This window comes from Fonsecaea monophora (genome assembly GCF_001642475.1).
Source record: "Fonsecaea monophora strain CBS 269.37 chromosome Unknown Scaff34, whole genome shotgun sequence".
Lineage (NCBI taxonomy): Eukaryota > Fungi > Ascomycota > Eurotiomycetes > Chaetothyriales > Herpotrichiellaceae > Fonsecaea > Fonsecaea monophora.
Window position 1 is genome coordinate 137145 of NW_019173965.1, and position 13781 is coordinate 150925.

Genomic DNA, 13781 nt, shown 5'->3' on the forward strand with positions numbered 1-13781 from the left:
TGCGTTCGAACTTCCAAGGCCTGTAGTGGATTACACCGTTTCCTCCAACGTTTTTGTACAAGAAATGTTCCACTGCGAATGCTGAATGGTTTTCAAAATTCAGCCTCTCGAGTCCTTCGAAAGCCATCCGGTCGTTTGTACAGTGTCTTGTAATTTATTGGGGCGGTATCTACCACGGCCAACGTTGAGGCTGGGCCGAAGTTCAGCAGGGTCAATTCCAGAGACAGACTGTATGCCGAAATCTTTGTGCCGCTTTCAAGGCGACTTTCCGTGCCGTCTGGCCGTCAATATTCTACCGGAGGCTGACAACGTGAGTTCTACATCTGATTAGCAATCTCCTTCGCTGTCACGCGATCGTAATCTTGCACAAGCTTTCTATTATGGGAGAACATTTCCAGGGCCTCGGTTTCTGTAGATACCGGCTTGCGTGTCAACAAACAGCCAGATAGTTGGGGTGAAAGATGACGCGAGGTCGTAAAAGTCCTTCCGCTGTTCTTCTGACATACCTGAACCCGTCGTTTGGATCCAGCTCGAGTGTCGTGACAGTCGGGGACTTGGGTGCTGTAACTCTGGGTGATGGACAGAAGATTCAGGCAGTCGCGCCATTGTATCTGATTAGACCGCTTTTGGACTTAGTGCAAGAAGCTCAGCTGCGTAATCGATCTGATCTGCACATATACGGCTAGCGCGGTTCTTAGCGGCTACTTAACTTCATCTTCATTCCTCCTTGGCTGTTTCTCTGTCAATCATCGTAGACGCGTTCGTTTGAACAGTGATGCTCATCAAACGATTCTTCTGTCGAGCGCTACGACAATGGACGTGGGACTGCCTCTCAGAGGTCTGATTGATGTCGAATCATCTGTCATTGCGACAAAGAGTTGCGAGGCGGTTCACTCCCTCCTCTCCCTGACAAACTGGGTAATGTCAGAGACTGATTAGTCTATAGCCGCCCGCAAGGAGCGAGGCGCTCAACTTGGTCGTCCGAACTAAGGAAGTAAGGCCGGTATCACACAGCGTGGCCTGACAAAGCTACAGCACGGCCTGACCACAAAGAAGTCCTTGCCCGACCGTGTCTTTACAACAAGTGTTCTCCCCAGAACATAACAATTACAAGTCTGCATCTCCGGCTAATCGATATCGATACGATCTGGAGATTCCAAGGCTCAGATGTTTGGATAAGCCCCATGGGGATGTCGTGACAGCTCGACGACCTCGGCGACCCCATCTAATTCCATGCTTGAGAACTTGGGCTGATTCATTAACCGGACGACCCTCTTTGCTGAAGAGACATCGCTCTACAGGAAATCTTGCAACATACTGGGCATGGGATTGAGTGGCCCGCAAGGAAGCGCCGGGTAGAAAGGCAGGTGGAGGCCAGGTTGTGGCTGGATGCTTCTCGCCCCAAAGGACCACGCCCATCCTCAGCGGAGTGGCGATTTTTGCTGCAAGAATGTGTCGCCAGACTGCCTATCACTCCGTAAACGTGCTCCACGACAAGCTCCACAGATACTCTTGACCCATGTCGCACTTGGGGAGGTCGCCACCTCCACTCGTAGACATGTGGTTCCTTTGAGACCAAGGTCGAAACCCCTAACACATCTCGCAAGACTTTTCGCGAAATCAGGCACGTCGTTCCTGACTTGCGCCGGCCGAAGACTGATGCGCCACCGATCTGGTTGTCCTCACGAGGAGGCTGCCGGTTAATCGAACTTCCCAGACCGGCACGAGGTGGGTGGCAAGACTTCAGGAGGTCAGATACGCAAGGGCTCGCTGAAATCAGCCAGACTAGCCACAGGCACGTTATCTTTGCCACAGAGTAACCAATGCGCTGAGCTTCCCTCGTGGGTGTGGTATTCCACCGGCCGGGGCTCCGCTTGGTCCAGAATTCTGGAGCAAGAAACTCAATCCAACGACACTAAGAAGGATTCCCTGCTGAGACTTGTGTGTCCACATACCCTTTGAGCCTGGGACCTGTCCTCACAGGTAACCAGCGTGCTTCTGGCTAAATGTTCATCCAGCAGATCAAGTGACTTTGGAGGACTGTACCTCGTACCCGTGGAGGGATGGGTTCACGGTGAGTCACTGAGTCTTACCGTCTGGTATCGTCTGAGGACGACGTGATCGGGCGCTCGGCACCTGTGCTGGGGTGGAAGTTCAGGTATCTATTCTTGAAGGCTGCTCAGTGCTTGGTGACTGGTCGGGAAAAAGGTCGGTCGATCTTTGCCCTTTGCTCCTTTTGGTGGGCGTTGTTGCTGTCCTGTTGCCTCGAGGTCCAACCTGAGCTGTTGCATGTGACGGGTTCCCGGCATACGCAAAGCTATCAGCTCTGCTATCAGCAATTCAAAGATAAGGTGTGATGTGCTACGGAACTCTGTCGGCGTCCGCTGAAGGGGAGAACAGCCGTTTGGAACTCCGGTGCTCATGCCGTGGTCTAAAGTGCAATAACTATTAGCCCGAATGTGCCCGATCCCAAGACTCGACATCTGGACAAGAATATAAAAGCTCGGGATAAATCGATATCTCAGCTCAGAGAACTCTTTCTTTTCACGGTTCTCCTCCATTACACGAGTCGGTCACGAAATGCCATCGCCACGAGTCCCAGCATCGGGTCATGCTAACGGGCTTGAGACTAGGAAATCCAACTGGGGACGTCTGGGCTGAAGGCCCCCCCCCCCCCATGCATGTTTGCCACGGGCTACCCTGGACCTGTAACGGTGTGAGATCTGCGTCGGTGCTCATTGGACTGGGAGAAACCCCGTGCTGGAACCGCAGATCAATGGTCCTCAACTACCGGTCCCCGGTCTAGAAGAGGGGATCCCTGAACCTGGAGTGGTCATGCGAGCTTCTCCTGGACGGCACAGAGCACCGACCACGGGGAACGGTGTCAATGACACCAATGGGCGTGGGCACACACACGGGAAAAGGGCACTGTTTGATAATGTTGACGACGTCCAAATTAGATCAGGGATCTCATTACCGAAGTAAGAGGCGAGCGACTTGGGGCGCGGCGTTTGATGGTTGCAGAGCTGGTTTGTGTGTGTCTTTCGACAAGGAATCCGCCCTCCAGACAAACTATTCAACCATGCACCATGCAGCTTATTTGTTTTCCCGGCCCTGAGGTCCTGACCATGATTTATGGTATTGATATTGTATTCATGACGAAGCTAGTCCTGAATGAACACCATCGTGTGAAGCGTGTTAACCTTTTCCCCCCAGAAATGCTCCTCCCCAAGACCTCCAGAAACCCCGGATTTTTTGGGCTGGTGGCTGGCAAATCACTGGCGACGACAACGTCTGGCGGGGTAACCCGCCCTGCGGCGCTATGCGGGGGAAGATACGGTCTCCGGAGCAGCTCGACTTTTTTGTCTTGTCTGGAAGTAGGGTCCGTGTGGACTTTGGGGAGGGAGATTGCAAGGGCAAAAGGTGTGACGCCATCCATTCATTGCCCTCAAGAGTCGTGTATGTACGTATGTAGCACCTCGTAGACAAGAAGCGAAGGGGCCATTGGGAATAGTGGTTCGGGAGAAGGTTTAAGCGTACACAGGTGCGCCGTTTTGTGACCAAGGAACGAAAATGCGAACTGGGGTTATTCAGCTTTTTGAGGGGGGGGGGGGGGTTGGCAATAATCAAGCAAGGGGCGCGCGCGACGCCGCCAGCCATGGGATGATGAGGCGCATTGGGTCGTTTCGGCCAATTACCATCTCCACCCCCGCATTGCCGGGCGGAGTGAGCGGTACTAGCGCGATATTTCACGCGGTGTGATTCGGCGGTGCTATATCCTAGAATACCCCCCTACCCCGGCTTAGCGCGGAAGTTAAGCTACTAAGCAACCAACCGTCAACCCTGCTTGGCAACAGCTACTGCTCACCCACGTCTCCCACCCCCCCACCGACACAACCTCTCTGCCTCTTTCTCTCTCCCTCTCTCTCTGTATGCGATCGTCTTGTCCTTTTTCTGACAATCCTGCATATACGCATAATACCAGGAAGCACCAAGTATCGTCCTGGCGGCGGCTCCCCGCTAGTGGAATTCTCCACGTTCTCTATTGTGGTTTGTTGCTTTTCACCCACACCCACACACACACACACGTCCTTTTTGTGTTTCGGTTTTTCTAGACCAGACCAGACCAGACAAGACACATGCATTCCCTGATTTAGCGACCGGACCCAGATGCACATTCAGTTAAACGAGAGAGGGCGACAGAAACTCATACACAACACCACAAAATCGACATGGGTTCGCTGGGTTAAATCCTGCGTTGAACACGGAGACAGAGAGAGAGGGAGGGGGGGGGGGCCCTTGTCCTGTTGTGTCACATCCCTGACATGCATGATTGATTATATTCCCGGCCATCTTCCCCAGCTTATCAAAAGCCTCTTTCAATCCTGATCAAATATCACTTTGTTGACAGTCTACTTTTCCCCCTTCCCCCTTCCCTCAGTCGTTCTGCTTGCCGCGGCCTTTTGCTCCTTGTATACCAAGTCGACTGCTTGTGTGTGTGTTCCCCCCAAAAGAGACTGCTATCATCATGCAGATCTACGAGAGGGTGAAGAACGATTTCAAGACTGATGTTACCTGGAACCGCGTCTCCCGTTATGGGAAACATGCCCTGCGTGCCACCCCGAGGGTAGCGGCAAGATATGTCTCTGAAAAAGCACCCATTGTCGGGTGGCTGCCTCGATACAACCCTCGATGGCTCTTGACCGACTTCGTGGCCGGCTTGACCGTTTCGCTCATGTTGATTCCTCAAGGTCTTGCTTATGCCAAGATTGCAAAGATCCCCGTGCAATACGGTCTCATGTCTTGCTGGGCGCCTGCGGTCATCTACGCCATCATGGGCACGACAAAAGGTGCAGTTTTGTTTCCCCCCCAAATCATCTTGTCAAAAGGCAACCACGGCCTACTTACTTACACCTTTGGGCAGATGTCTCGACGGGTCCAACTTCGTTGATCGGTTTGTTGACGGCAGATGTCGTGGATGACCTCCAAAAGGAGGGCTACGCTCCAGAAGCAATCTCTTCTGCGGTCGCTCTCTCCATGGGCATCTTCATGGCCGGCATAGGCGTCCTGAAGCTCGGATTCCTGCTTGACTTCATCTCTTACCCAGTGCTCACCGGCTTCATTTCCGCCGTTGCCATCACCATTGGCCTCGGCCAAGTCGCCAATCTCATCGGTGAGGACAATGTGGGCACTGGTACCGCAAACCAGATCCATGACATTCTGACCAACTTCGGCACTTGCAACGGACGGGCTGCGGGTGTCGGCTTTGGCGGCATCGTTCTCCTGGTTCTCTTGCAAAAGATTGGCGAGAAATGGGGCAGCAAGAACAAGATCATCTGGTTCTTGTCCATCACTCGTTCCTTCATCGCTCTTCTCTTGTTCACCGGCATCAGCTACGGCGTCAACAAGGGCCGTGATAGTGATGACTACCTATTTGATGTCAGCAAGGTGCCTTCCCTCAACATCCATACTCCCAAAGCAGTGGACTCGGCTCTTCTGGGAAAAGTTGCCGGACGCAGCATCGCCGCGTTTCTGGGTGCCTCAATTGAGCATCTCGGTATTTCCCGGGCTTTCGGCTTGAGGAACAACTATGTGATCGATCCCAGCCAGGAGCTCTGCTACCTCGGGGTGGCAAACATCTTCAACAGCTTCTTCACCGTCATGGGCGTCGGAGGGGCCATGTCCCGGACGGCCGTCAACTCTCAATGTAATGTCAAATCCCCGCTCTCTGGCTTGGTCACCACCGGCGTCATTGTTCTCTCCATCTACAAGATGACTGGAGCATTGTACTGGATCCCAAAGGCCACCCTTGCCGCCATTGTCATCACAGCCATCTGGCCACTCATCGGCAAACCAAGCACTTACTACCATTTCTGGAAGACCTCATTCGCCGACTTTGTTGCCGCTATGGTCGCCTTCTGGGTATCGCTGTTCGTCTCGACCGAGATTGGTATCGCCAGCGCCGTGGGCTTCAATATTGTGTATGTCTTGCTCCGCCAAGTCTTCATGCAAGCAAAGACGGTCGGAGCAGACTCCCGTTCGGAACTTGCGGCCTCGCTGGATTCTGCTCGCGGGATGCCGCCGCATATTCCTCCGGACACCCGGGTCTTCCGCTTCGAGGAATCCTTCTTTTTCCCCAACATCCAGAGGGTCAAGGGCCACATCCTCAACGTCATTCAGACATACCACGCTCCCGAGTATAATAACCGCAACGGCGAGGAGGCTGAACGAAACTGGTCGGTGGAGTCAGAGAAACGCATCGCTCGACTGCGCCGGCACGCCAAGACCCAAGGTGTCAGCTTGCCGCCGATTCACGTTGTGGTCCTTGACTTTTCAAAGGTCAACTACTTTGACACGAGCGGTGTCGTAGGCCTGAAGAACTTCTTTGCCGAGTTGAGACACTATGCCGGTGACGGCGTCGAAGTCCGGTTTGTTGCCCTCAGCGACATGATCCGTGAACGCTTCGAGCGAGCCGGCTGGACCCTGCTGGATGGGGACAGCTCGATGGACACCTCCAAGGTGACGTCGGTGAGAGTATTCCGGACCGTGGCCGACGCTGTTGTGGCCTCGAGACAAGACCACGAAATCTGCGAGGTCGTCGTCAAATCGGACAGCAGTGAGGAGAACACCACAATTCACCATCGCGAGAAGATGTGATTGTTCCCCCCCCCCCCCTCAACGACTTGTTTGGCAGAGCGGGCAGGTCTTGCCTCGAGCCCGGTGATTTTAAAGCATGTTGGGTCTTTGCGAATGCTCGGAAGTCTTGCGGGCTGATTCGAGTGTTATGAGTGTATGAAGTGACGATCATTGTTATATGGCGACGAACATGCTGCTGCGCAAAGGCATGGCGGGCACGTGTATAGGAAGAAGCTGAGCCTGGGGAGCCGGCAGAGTTGATTTCCCCTTCCCTACGAGAAGGCGAGGGTAGTAGTGGCAGTGCACATACATATCTAGTGCAGGCGCGGGTGACCTCTTGAAAGGATGTTGTGGTTTTCTTTCTGTATAGTTTTCGATATGGCCGGAGGAGGGGGCGAGAAGGAGAAAGGGCTTCTTCTTGTGTTATGTGAACGACGCCATGTGGGATGCAGGCAGGGCAGGCAGGGCACACAGGATATCTATCTATCTATCAATCAGTCAGTCAGTCAGTCAGTCAGTCAGTCATCAGCAGCAGCAGCGGCAGCAGCAACAGTGAAATACCATCGCCCATTAAGTTTTTCTTCTTTTTTTGCTTCTCCTTGTTGGACTATTAGCATGGTCCACTACCTAGTGACTTACTCCATATTCCTCTCTCACACAACGCAAATGCGATAACGATGTGTGTGGTGGACACACTGTCGTAACATTTAGCCGGCAGCCGCAATTTCACCGCCCAGTTTCGAGCCTGAGCCTGATCCGGTTTTCTCCACAAAGACGGCGAAGGTCCCATCAGTCTCATCTTTGTCGGGCGGTGGTCCACGGTCTGGACTGGCGAGAGAGATAAGGCATTGCCCGAGCGAATGTCAGCTCTATCGGCTAATTTCGGGGTCTTGCACATTTGAGAAAGGCTGGAAAAACGTATTCACGGGTACGTCGAAAAGGCTTGCAGAATAATATTGGAATACTGGTTCGCAAGAGACTTTGCCCCTTTTTAGATCTCGGAACAACGTATTTATCCGTGCCAGGCACGTGTAGAGTGTTCTGACTCTTTCTTCCCAACGACCAGCGATGCGGTTGATCGTTGCTGACTTGTACCGTCAACCAAGGTCCATTTCTTAGTTGAAAACAATATATACAGGACATTCGGCCTTTCCACCGCTCAATGTGCTTGTTGCCATCCTACCAACGAAACCGAAGTAAGTCCTCTGCGACTGTTCTAGGCGCTGTACCACTCATTCACTCCAGCCGGATTGATCCTTCGGCCCTCCAAAAGAGCCACACCACGGCCATCACGACTTTGGTGCCTCCAGCGATCCATAGTGGCCTAGAAATATCTCCACCCTCCGTCAGAACCCCGCCGAGTCCAGCTCCGAGGAGGAGCGCCACGGCCGACACAAATCTGCGGTTGCGCTTGGGATTCTGAGTGATGGGCGCCGTGAACAGGGTCGGATCGAACATCAGGTCGCAGTAGGTACTCGTCAGGACAACTGTTGGCAGTTCGTTGTACAGCAACATCCTGCTCATCACGATTTGACCGGCCGATTGAAATGAGAGCAGCCCCAGGGGAAGCAGGACGATGTAGTTGTAGGGTAGTTGGGTGCCGGCGTCATTGGGCACCACATCGCTGACCACGAGGATCCCGCTGATGAAGCAGAGCAGAGCCTGGAAGAGGCACGAGCCACTCAGGGTACCCCGGCGAAGCGGTCCAAAGTAACGACAGACGCGGCTGAAGAAGAAGGTCCCCAAGCAGAAACTGAGGATTGCCGTGCCAGACTTCACCCATCGATATGGCTGACTGAGCGGTTGGCCAGACATGCCCAAACCAACATATACAGTGTTTCCTGCAACCAGAACGTTAGTCACCCAATCATTTTTCACCGCTACGTCCATCTCAGCAGCTCACCAGTTTGCATGCTCACGAAGCAGCTCCAGACGTTGAAGACAGCACTGTCAACCAGGCCTGAGATGAAACAAGCGACAATCAAGATTAAATCTCCCCATTGTTTGTTCGCATCTTCTGACAGATGCTGTCGCCAGCGAGCCATACGGCTTCTTTGTTTGAAAACCTCAAGCGAGTCGTCCATGCTGCTGTCTTCGGCCATGTTTTCTGTGTTGGAAGGTAAAATACTATCAAGCTCCGTCCAATGCTTGCACCAAGGGATCAGGTCTTGAATCTGTGAGATACGGGAGACATTGTCACCCAAGAGATTATGATGCTTATATGACGAGGCATCCTTCCCAACAGGGACGCAACGACTCCGTGAACCGGACGCGGAGGCGACCCCCACAAGCAGCAGGATAGTGGCAATGGCCGTGACGGCTAAAGTATGAAGAGCATTCCCTGGCCCCTGAAGGTGCTCGGCTGGGCACTGCAATCGGGATTCCCAAGCGCGAGAATCCCATCGTAACTTCTCCGCATGGGCATCAAACTCTGACTGTCGAAATCTCCACCAGATCTCCATGCAGGCGAGATCTCCATCACAGAGGGGGCCCAACTCCCATCTGTTTCCGCCTAAATGATTAAGCGGCATTACTGGTCTCCGTATCACGCATCCCCCTGTCAATTTCTTGAACAAGGCGTTTTATGTCTATCCAACGGAACACTACCTACTCAAGTGGCTCCCCGGTGTTTTCCTCCGGTCGGAGGTGCTAGCCAATCCGAAACCGAAATACCATCTAGGTCTGAGGGGGCACGGAGGCTCCCCCACGGTACCTGATTATATGTACATCGGAGAAGTCAGTCTCAAAGCTGGCCGATAGCCAGTATTAGGCTATGAACAAGCTGTGCAGCCGACTCTACTTTGTCTGAATCTCGGTGAGATTGCACGGTAGTTCGATCTAGCAAGTGAAGTCGGCTGTCTAGGTATGCAGTCAAATCTTCATCTGGCATTTGACATGTTTGGCGTGGTATCCATGTGGCATGTGTCCTTTCAGGTATGGTCCACATCCTGAGTTGTTGCAGACACCACGTAGACGCAATGCACCAACGGCCGACAGGCAAGTGCCAAGCGAAAGAAGGCGGTGTTGCTGAACATCTGCCAGACGATCAAGGAGCCATCTTCTCCCTTGGGAGAATTGACTGCCGGCAAACAGCCAAGCCCGCAGGCTTGCAGCTTTCAATAAGGATCTGTGAGATGCGTGCCGATGCACCTTTATTGGCCAACGCTTCTGTCACCATTGTGGGCTTCATATGTGCACTCACTGCTTCGGCCAACTGCAAAGACGTCGCTGACCAGAGGCTTTGTGCCTCCCTCTCTCAGTATTCGTATTCACACAAACCCGTCATGTCAGTGGGTCACCGGGTAAAACGATATACCGCCGTGGCCCCTCCTCGACGGCAACATGCCATGATGGAGCCGACAAGGTGCTTGACTCGCAACTCATGACGGCGGGTTCCATCTCCGCGTCCGGGCTGCACAGTAGCTTCAGGCAGCAAGTGTCCCGTCAACCAGATTTCGACCTTTGGGTCTCATGAAAGAGGCCCTAGCGGTGATCCCACTTGCACACGACATTGCGGATATTCGAAGGCGATCCCTGGGGCTGTGTCGTATCGTGGGGATTAACTTGTACGTGTCTGGGATTCCAGGAGCCATGTCCAAAGTTGCGAACCTGGCAATATCACGTTGGGATAGCTGCACCACGAGATCTTTTATCATTCGCAGAAGCCGTTGTTATGCATCTTGTCCCAAACCATTCCCTGCTCCGAGTGTTTTGATGGCACTGGGCTTGTTCTGTAGCTCGAAACTTATTCACTACATGCCAAAAAGACAAAAACAATATTGCACAAAGCAGACTTACCCAAGAGTCCGCCAACACATCTGGGAGGCTGCTTCTGGAGATTCAGATGTAAGAACCTCTGACAAGTGGCGTTGGTGGAGATTCCCAGCAAGCATCGGATTTATGATGATCCGGTTCTCGGAACATTAAACGCCGACAAAAACTCCGCAGCCTCGGCCGCCGCACGAGGCTGTCATGTGCAAGGCTTGTGTGCAAGGCTGTCAGACACGACGTGGGACAAGGTCATCTGCCAAAGCTCTTTTGATTCTTGCCATGATTTTTTGATTATTATTACTTCGGATGCAATAACCTCGAAACGAGCTTGTCCCAAGCAACAGCCCGCAGTTTGCCGGCACCGGCACGGCATCAGGCTCCCTGGTTTTGGTATCAAAAAGGTCAGGATACCTCGGCTGCGGTGGACCGTTGTCAGCACCTCTTCGGCAGTGCAACCAATCACCACACAATGCTTCTTTCTTTGTCCCTCTCTCGAAACGGGGCTCGTTCGATCTCTCGAAAGAACTGGTAGGTTTGGTTTTCATTCTGAAAAAAATGACTCGAGATTGTTTCCTTCTTGTTGTCGATAATACATACCAAGAGTGAGCTTTTTTTCATTGCCGGGGAGCGTGAAAAAAGAATTTGTAGAGATCCCGAGGAACCATGGCTCATCAGATCCCCATCGTCGTCGGCGTCGGCGACTTCGTCAACCGATCCACCGCGGTTGCTGACGCGCTGGAGCCGTTGACCCTGATCCTCAACGCCATCAATAACGCGCTCGACGACACCGGTCTCCCCCAGGACAAGAGGCGGCAGATCCAGGCCGCCGTCGACAGCATCGACGTCGTCCGCACGTGGACCTGGCCCTACGACGACCTCCCGGGCGACATTGCCCGTGGCCTCGGGGTCGAGCCGCGCCATAAATTCTACAGCGACCACGGCGGGAACAAGGTCGCCAAATTGTTCGATCAGGCCGCGAGGAGGATCTCGCAGGGCCAGACCAACGTCGCGATCGTCACCGGAGGAGAGGCTTTGGCGTCCCGTGAGTGAGACAATCTCTCTCCCTTCCACCAACAGGACCTTGTCTCTCGAGGCTAATTCTTCTTCTTTGCCATCAAATATAGTGAGCGCGTGTGCTGCGGCCAAGAAGTTTCCGCCGCCGGGTTGGACCAAGACAAAGGTAGGGATCGACGGAGTTTTCAGTCCCACAGACAGAGATCTAGGCAAAGGTATGTGAATCTCGGGGATGAGGCGGGGAGCTTGCCATATGAAACGGTGCTCTCTGGCTTGACTTCTTGTTGACCTTCGCTCACGACTATGTAACAAAAGATCTCGGCGCCATCCACTCGATAGGCGCCCCCATCCACATCTATCCGCTCTTCGAAAACGGTTTCCGTGCCCATCGCGGCCAGTCGATACCCGACAACCACGAGGAGTCGTCTCAGCTCTACGCCGAATTCGCCAAAGTCGCCGAGAAGTCGCCGTACTCGTGGAACTATGGCAAACGGGCGCCCACGAAGGAGGTCATCGGGACGGTAACGAAGCGCAATCGCATGATTTGCTTGCCCTGTGAGTTTTTCTTGCCGACCACCAAGGCACTAAGAAGGTGGTTTGGGCGATGGCAGATCTTTTTTTTGTCTGACGAAAGTGACCTTAGATCCCCTTCTCATGAATGCATTCAACAACATCAATCTGGCCGGCGCGTGCATTCTGACCTCGACAGCCTACGCCGAGGAACTTGGTATTCCCAAGGAAAGGTGGATCTATGCCCTTGGTGGTGCTGGCACGCAAGACTGCGACAACTGTACGTACCTGACGAGTTCTTTCAAGAGGCCACGATGTTACAGGGTCAACTAATCATCGAGTGCGCAGTTTGGGAACGACCCAACTTCTACACGAGTCCGTCCATCGAACAGTCCATTGACGCGGCACTGCGTGTCTCCGGTGTCGACAAGGAAGAAATTGACCTTTTCGACTTTTATTCGTGAGTCGGGCGCCAATAGCTGATCGCCACCACTGTTGTCTCTGACATGGTGATCTGCTGCAGATGTTTCCCGATTGTCCCCAAAGTCGCCGCAACACACCTGGGCCTGCCCATCACGCATGGAACCAAGCCAATCACTCTTCTCGGCGGTTTGACCAGCTTCGGAGGTGCAGGAAACAATTACTCCATGCACGTAAGTTCAACGCAACACAGAATGGGTGGGCTATCGCTGACATTCTGCTCCTCTTCTTCTCAGGCCATCACCGAGATGACGCGACAACTGAGACAGGGCAAAGGCCGAAACGGCCTGATCCTTGCGAACGGTGGTGTCATGACCTACCAGCACGTGTTGTGTTTGTCGACGACACGCCGACGAGATGGCTCCCCTTACCCAGACAGAGACCCGTTGCCGCAGTTTGTAACTGGCCTCACTGTTCCGAAGATCGATGCCAAGGTCGAGGGAGAGCAGGATGCTGTCATCGAGGTATGTACAACTTTTCAAAGCTCCTATTGTTTCCAGAGCCCTGCTCTCCGAACGTGTGCGATGGACATTACTGTTGAGAGGCGTGACGAAAAGCTTGCTAACGTCTGGCACTCGATGGAAACGAATAGACGTACACGGTTGAATTCAAACGGGACAACACCCCGCTCCGGGCATATATCGTCGGTCGACTGAAGAAGAACGACCACCGGTTCGTCGCCAACCACGCGGACGAGGAAACGCTGCGGCAGCTTTCGACCGGGACGGATGAGAAGATTGGACGGGCAGGACGGGTTCACAGCGATGGAGTGAGGAACTTTTTCTCGCTGAAAAAGGAAACACGGGGCAAGTTGTAGAGGTGTGGTCTAATGAGTGGTTAGTCCGTTCAATCCGTACAAAGTACTTGTAGTGGTTAGTCTCTTGAAAGGAAGATTGACCGCCCTCTACGAGGTACTCCGTACTTGGTACACTCTGATCGTACGGATCTGCAATTACTAAGCACAATCTTGGCGAGGCTTAGTTACTAACCTCTTCTGCACTAGCTCAGTCACCGGATCATCTCCGCCAAGCTTTACAGCCTTGTACGCCCAGCTCTTATTCTTCTCCCTTCTTTGATCTTCAGAGACGCTCTTGTATACAGTCGATGAAGCCAATCAAAGCCACAGGCTCCAGCTTCAAGACTGTATCCCCTTTCCCAGTCTCAAAAGCCGATTCATCGCACACATGGTTCGCCTGTTCGCACACTTGTTGTGCCGTGTCATATGGTGCCCTCCAATGAGGTCCCGCTCAACCCCTGATTGTTGCGCGTGGCGTCGCCTGGCCCGTTTCACCCGTCGGGCTGCTGCAGGTTTGCCCTCGCCAGGTTTCCCACATCCATCTTCTGTCCCCATGTTTCTGGCGCATTTCCAA

The 13781-nt window shown here is 53.4% G+C and overlaps 3 protein-coding genes across 3 annotated transcripts; 2 read left to right on the forward strand and 1 right to left on the reverse strand.

The window, feature by feature from the left end:
* Positions 1-4528: 4528 nt before the first annotated feature.
* Positions 4529-6657, forward strand: AYO21_05432 (hypothetical protein; the record flags this gene model as incomplete). The annotated part of the gene is made up of 2 exons (XM_022655401.1): positions 4529-4850; positions 4925-6657. The coding sequence occupies 2 exons, from the start codon at positions 4529-4531 to the stop codon at positions 6655-6657; spliced, it is 2055 nt and encodes a 684-aa protein (XP_022512293.1).
* A 1215-nt stretch (positions 6658-7872) lies between these two features.
* On the reverse strand, positions 7873-8738 carry AYO21_05433 (hypothetical protein; the record flags this gene model as incomplete). The annotated part of the gene is made up of 2 exons (XM_022655402.1): positions 7873-8477; positions 8540-8738. 2 exons carry the CDS (start codon positions 8736-8738, stop codon positions 7873-7875), a joined length of 804 nt encoding a protein of 267 aa, XP_022512294.1.
* Positions 8739-11070: 2332 nt separating this feature from the next.
* On the forward strand, positions 11071-13228 carry AYO21_05434 (hypothetical protein; the record flags this gene model as incomplete). Its single annotated transcript, XM_022655403.1, has 8 exons — positions 11071-11449; positions 11532-11636; positions 11737-11976; positions 12065-12211; positions 12280-12391; positions 12455-12584; positions 12648-12875; positions 13004-13228. 8 exons carry the CDS (start codon positions 11071-11073, stop codon positions 13226-13228), a joined length of 1566 nt encoding a protein of 521 aa, XP_022512295.1.
* Between the last annotated feature and the right edge of the window lie 553 nt (positions 13229-13781).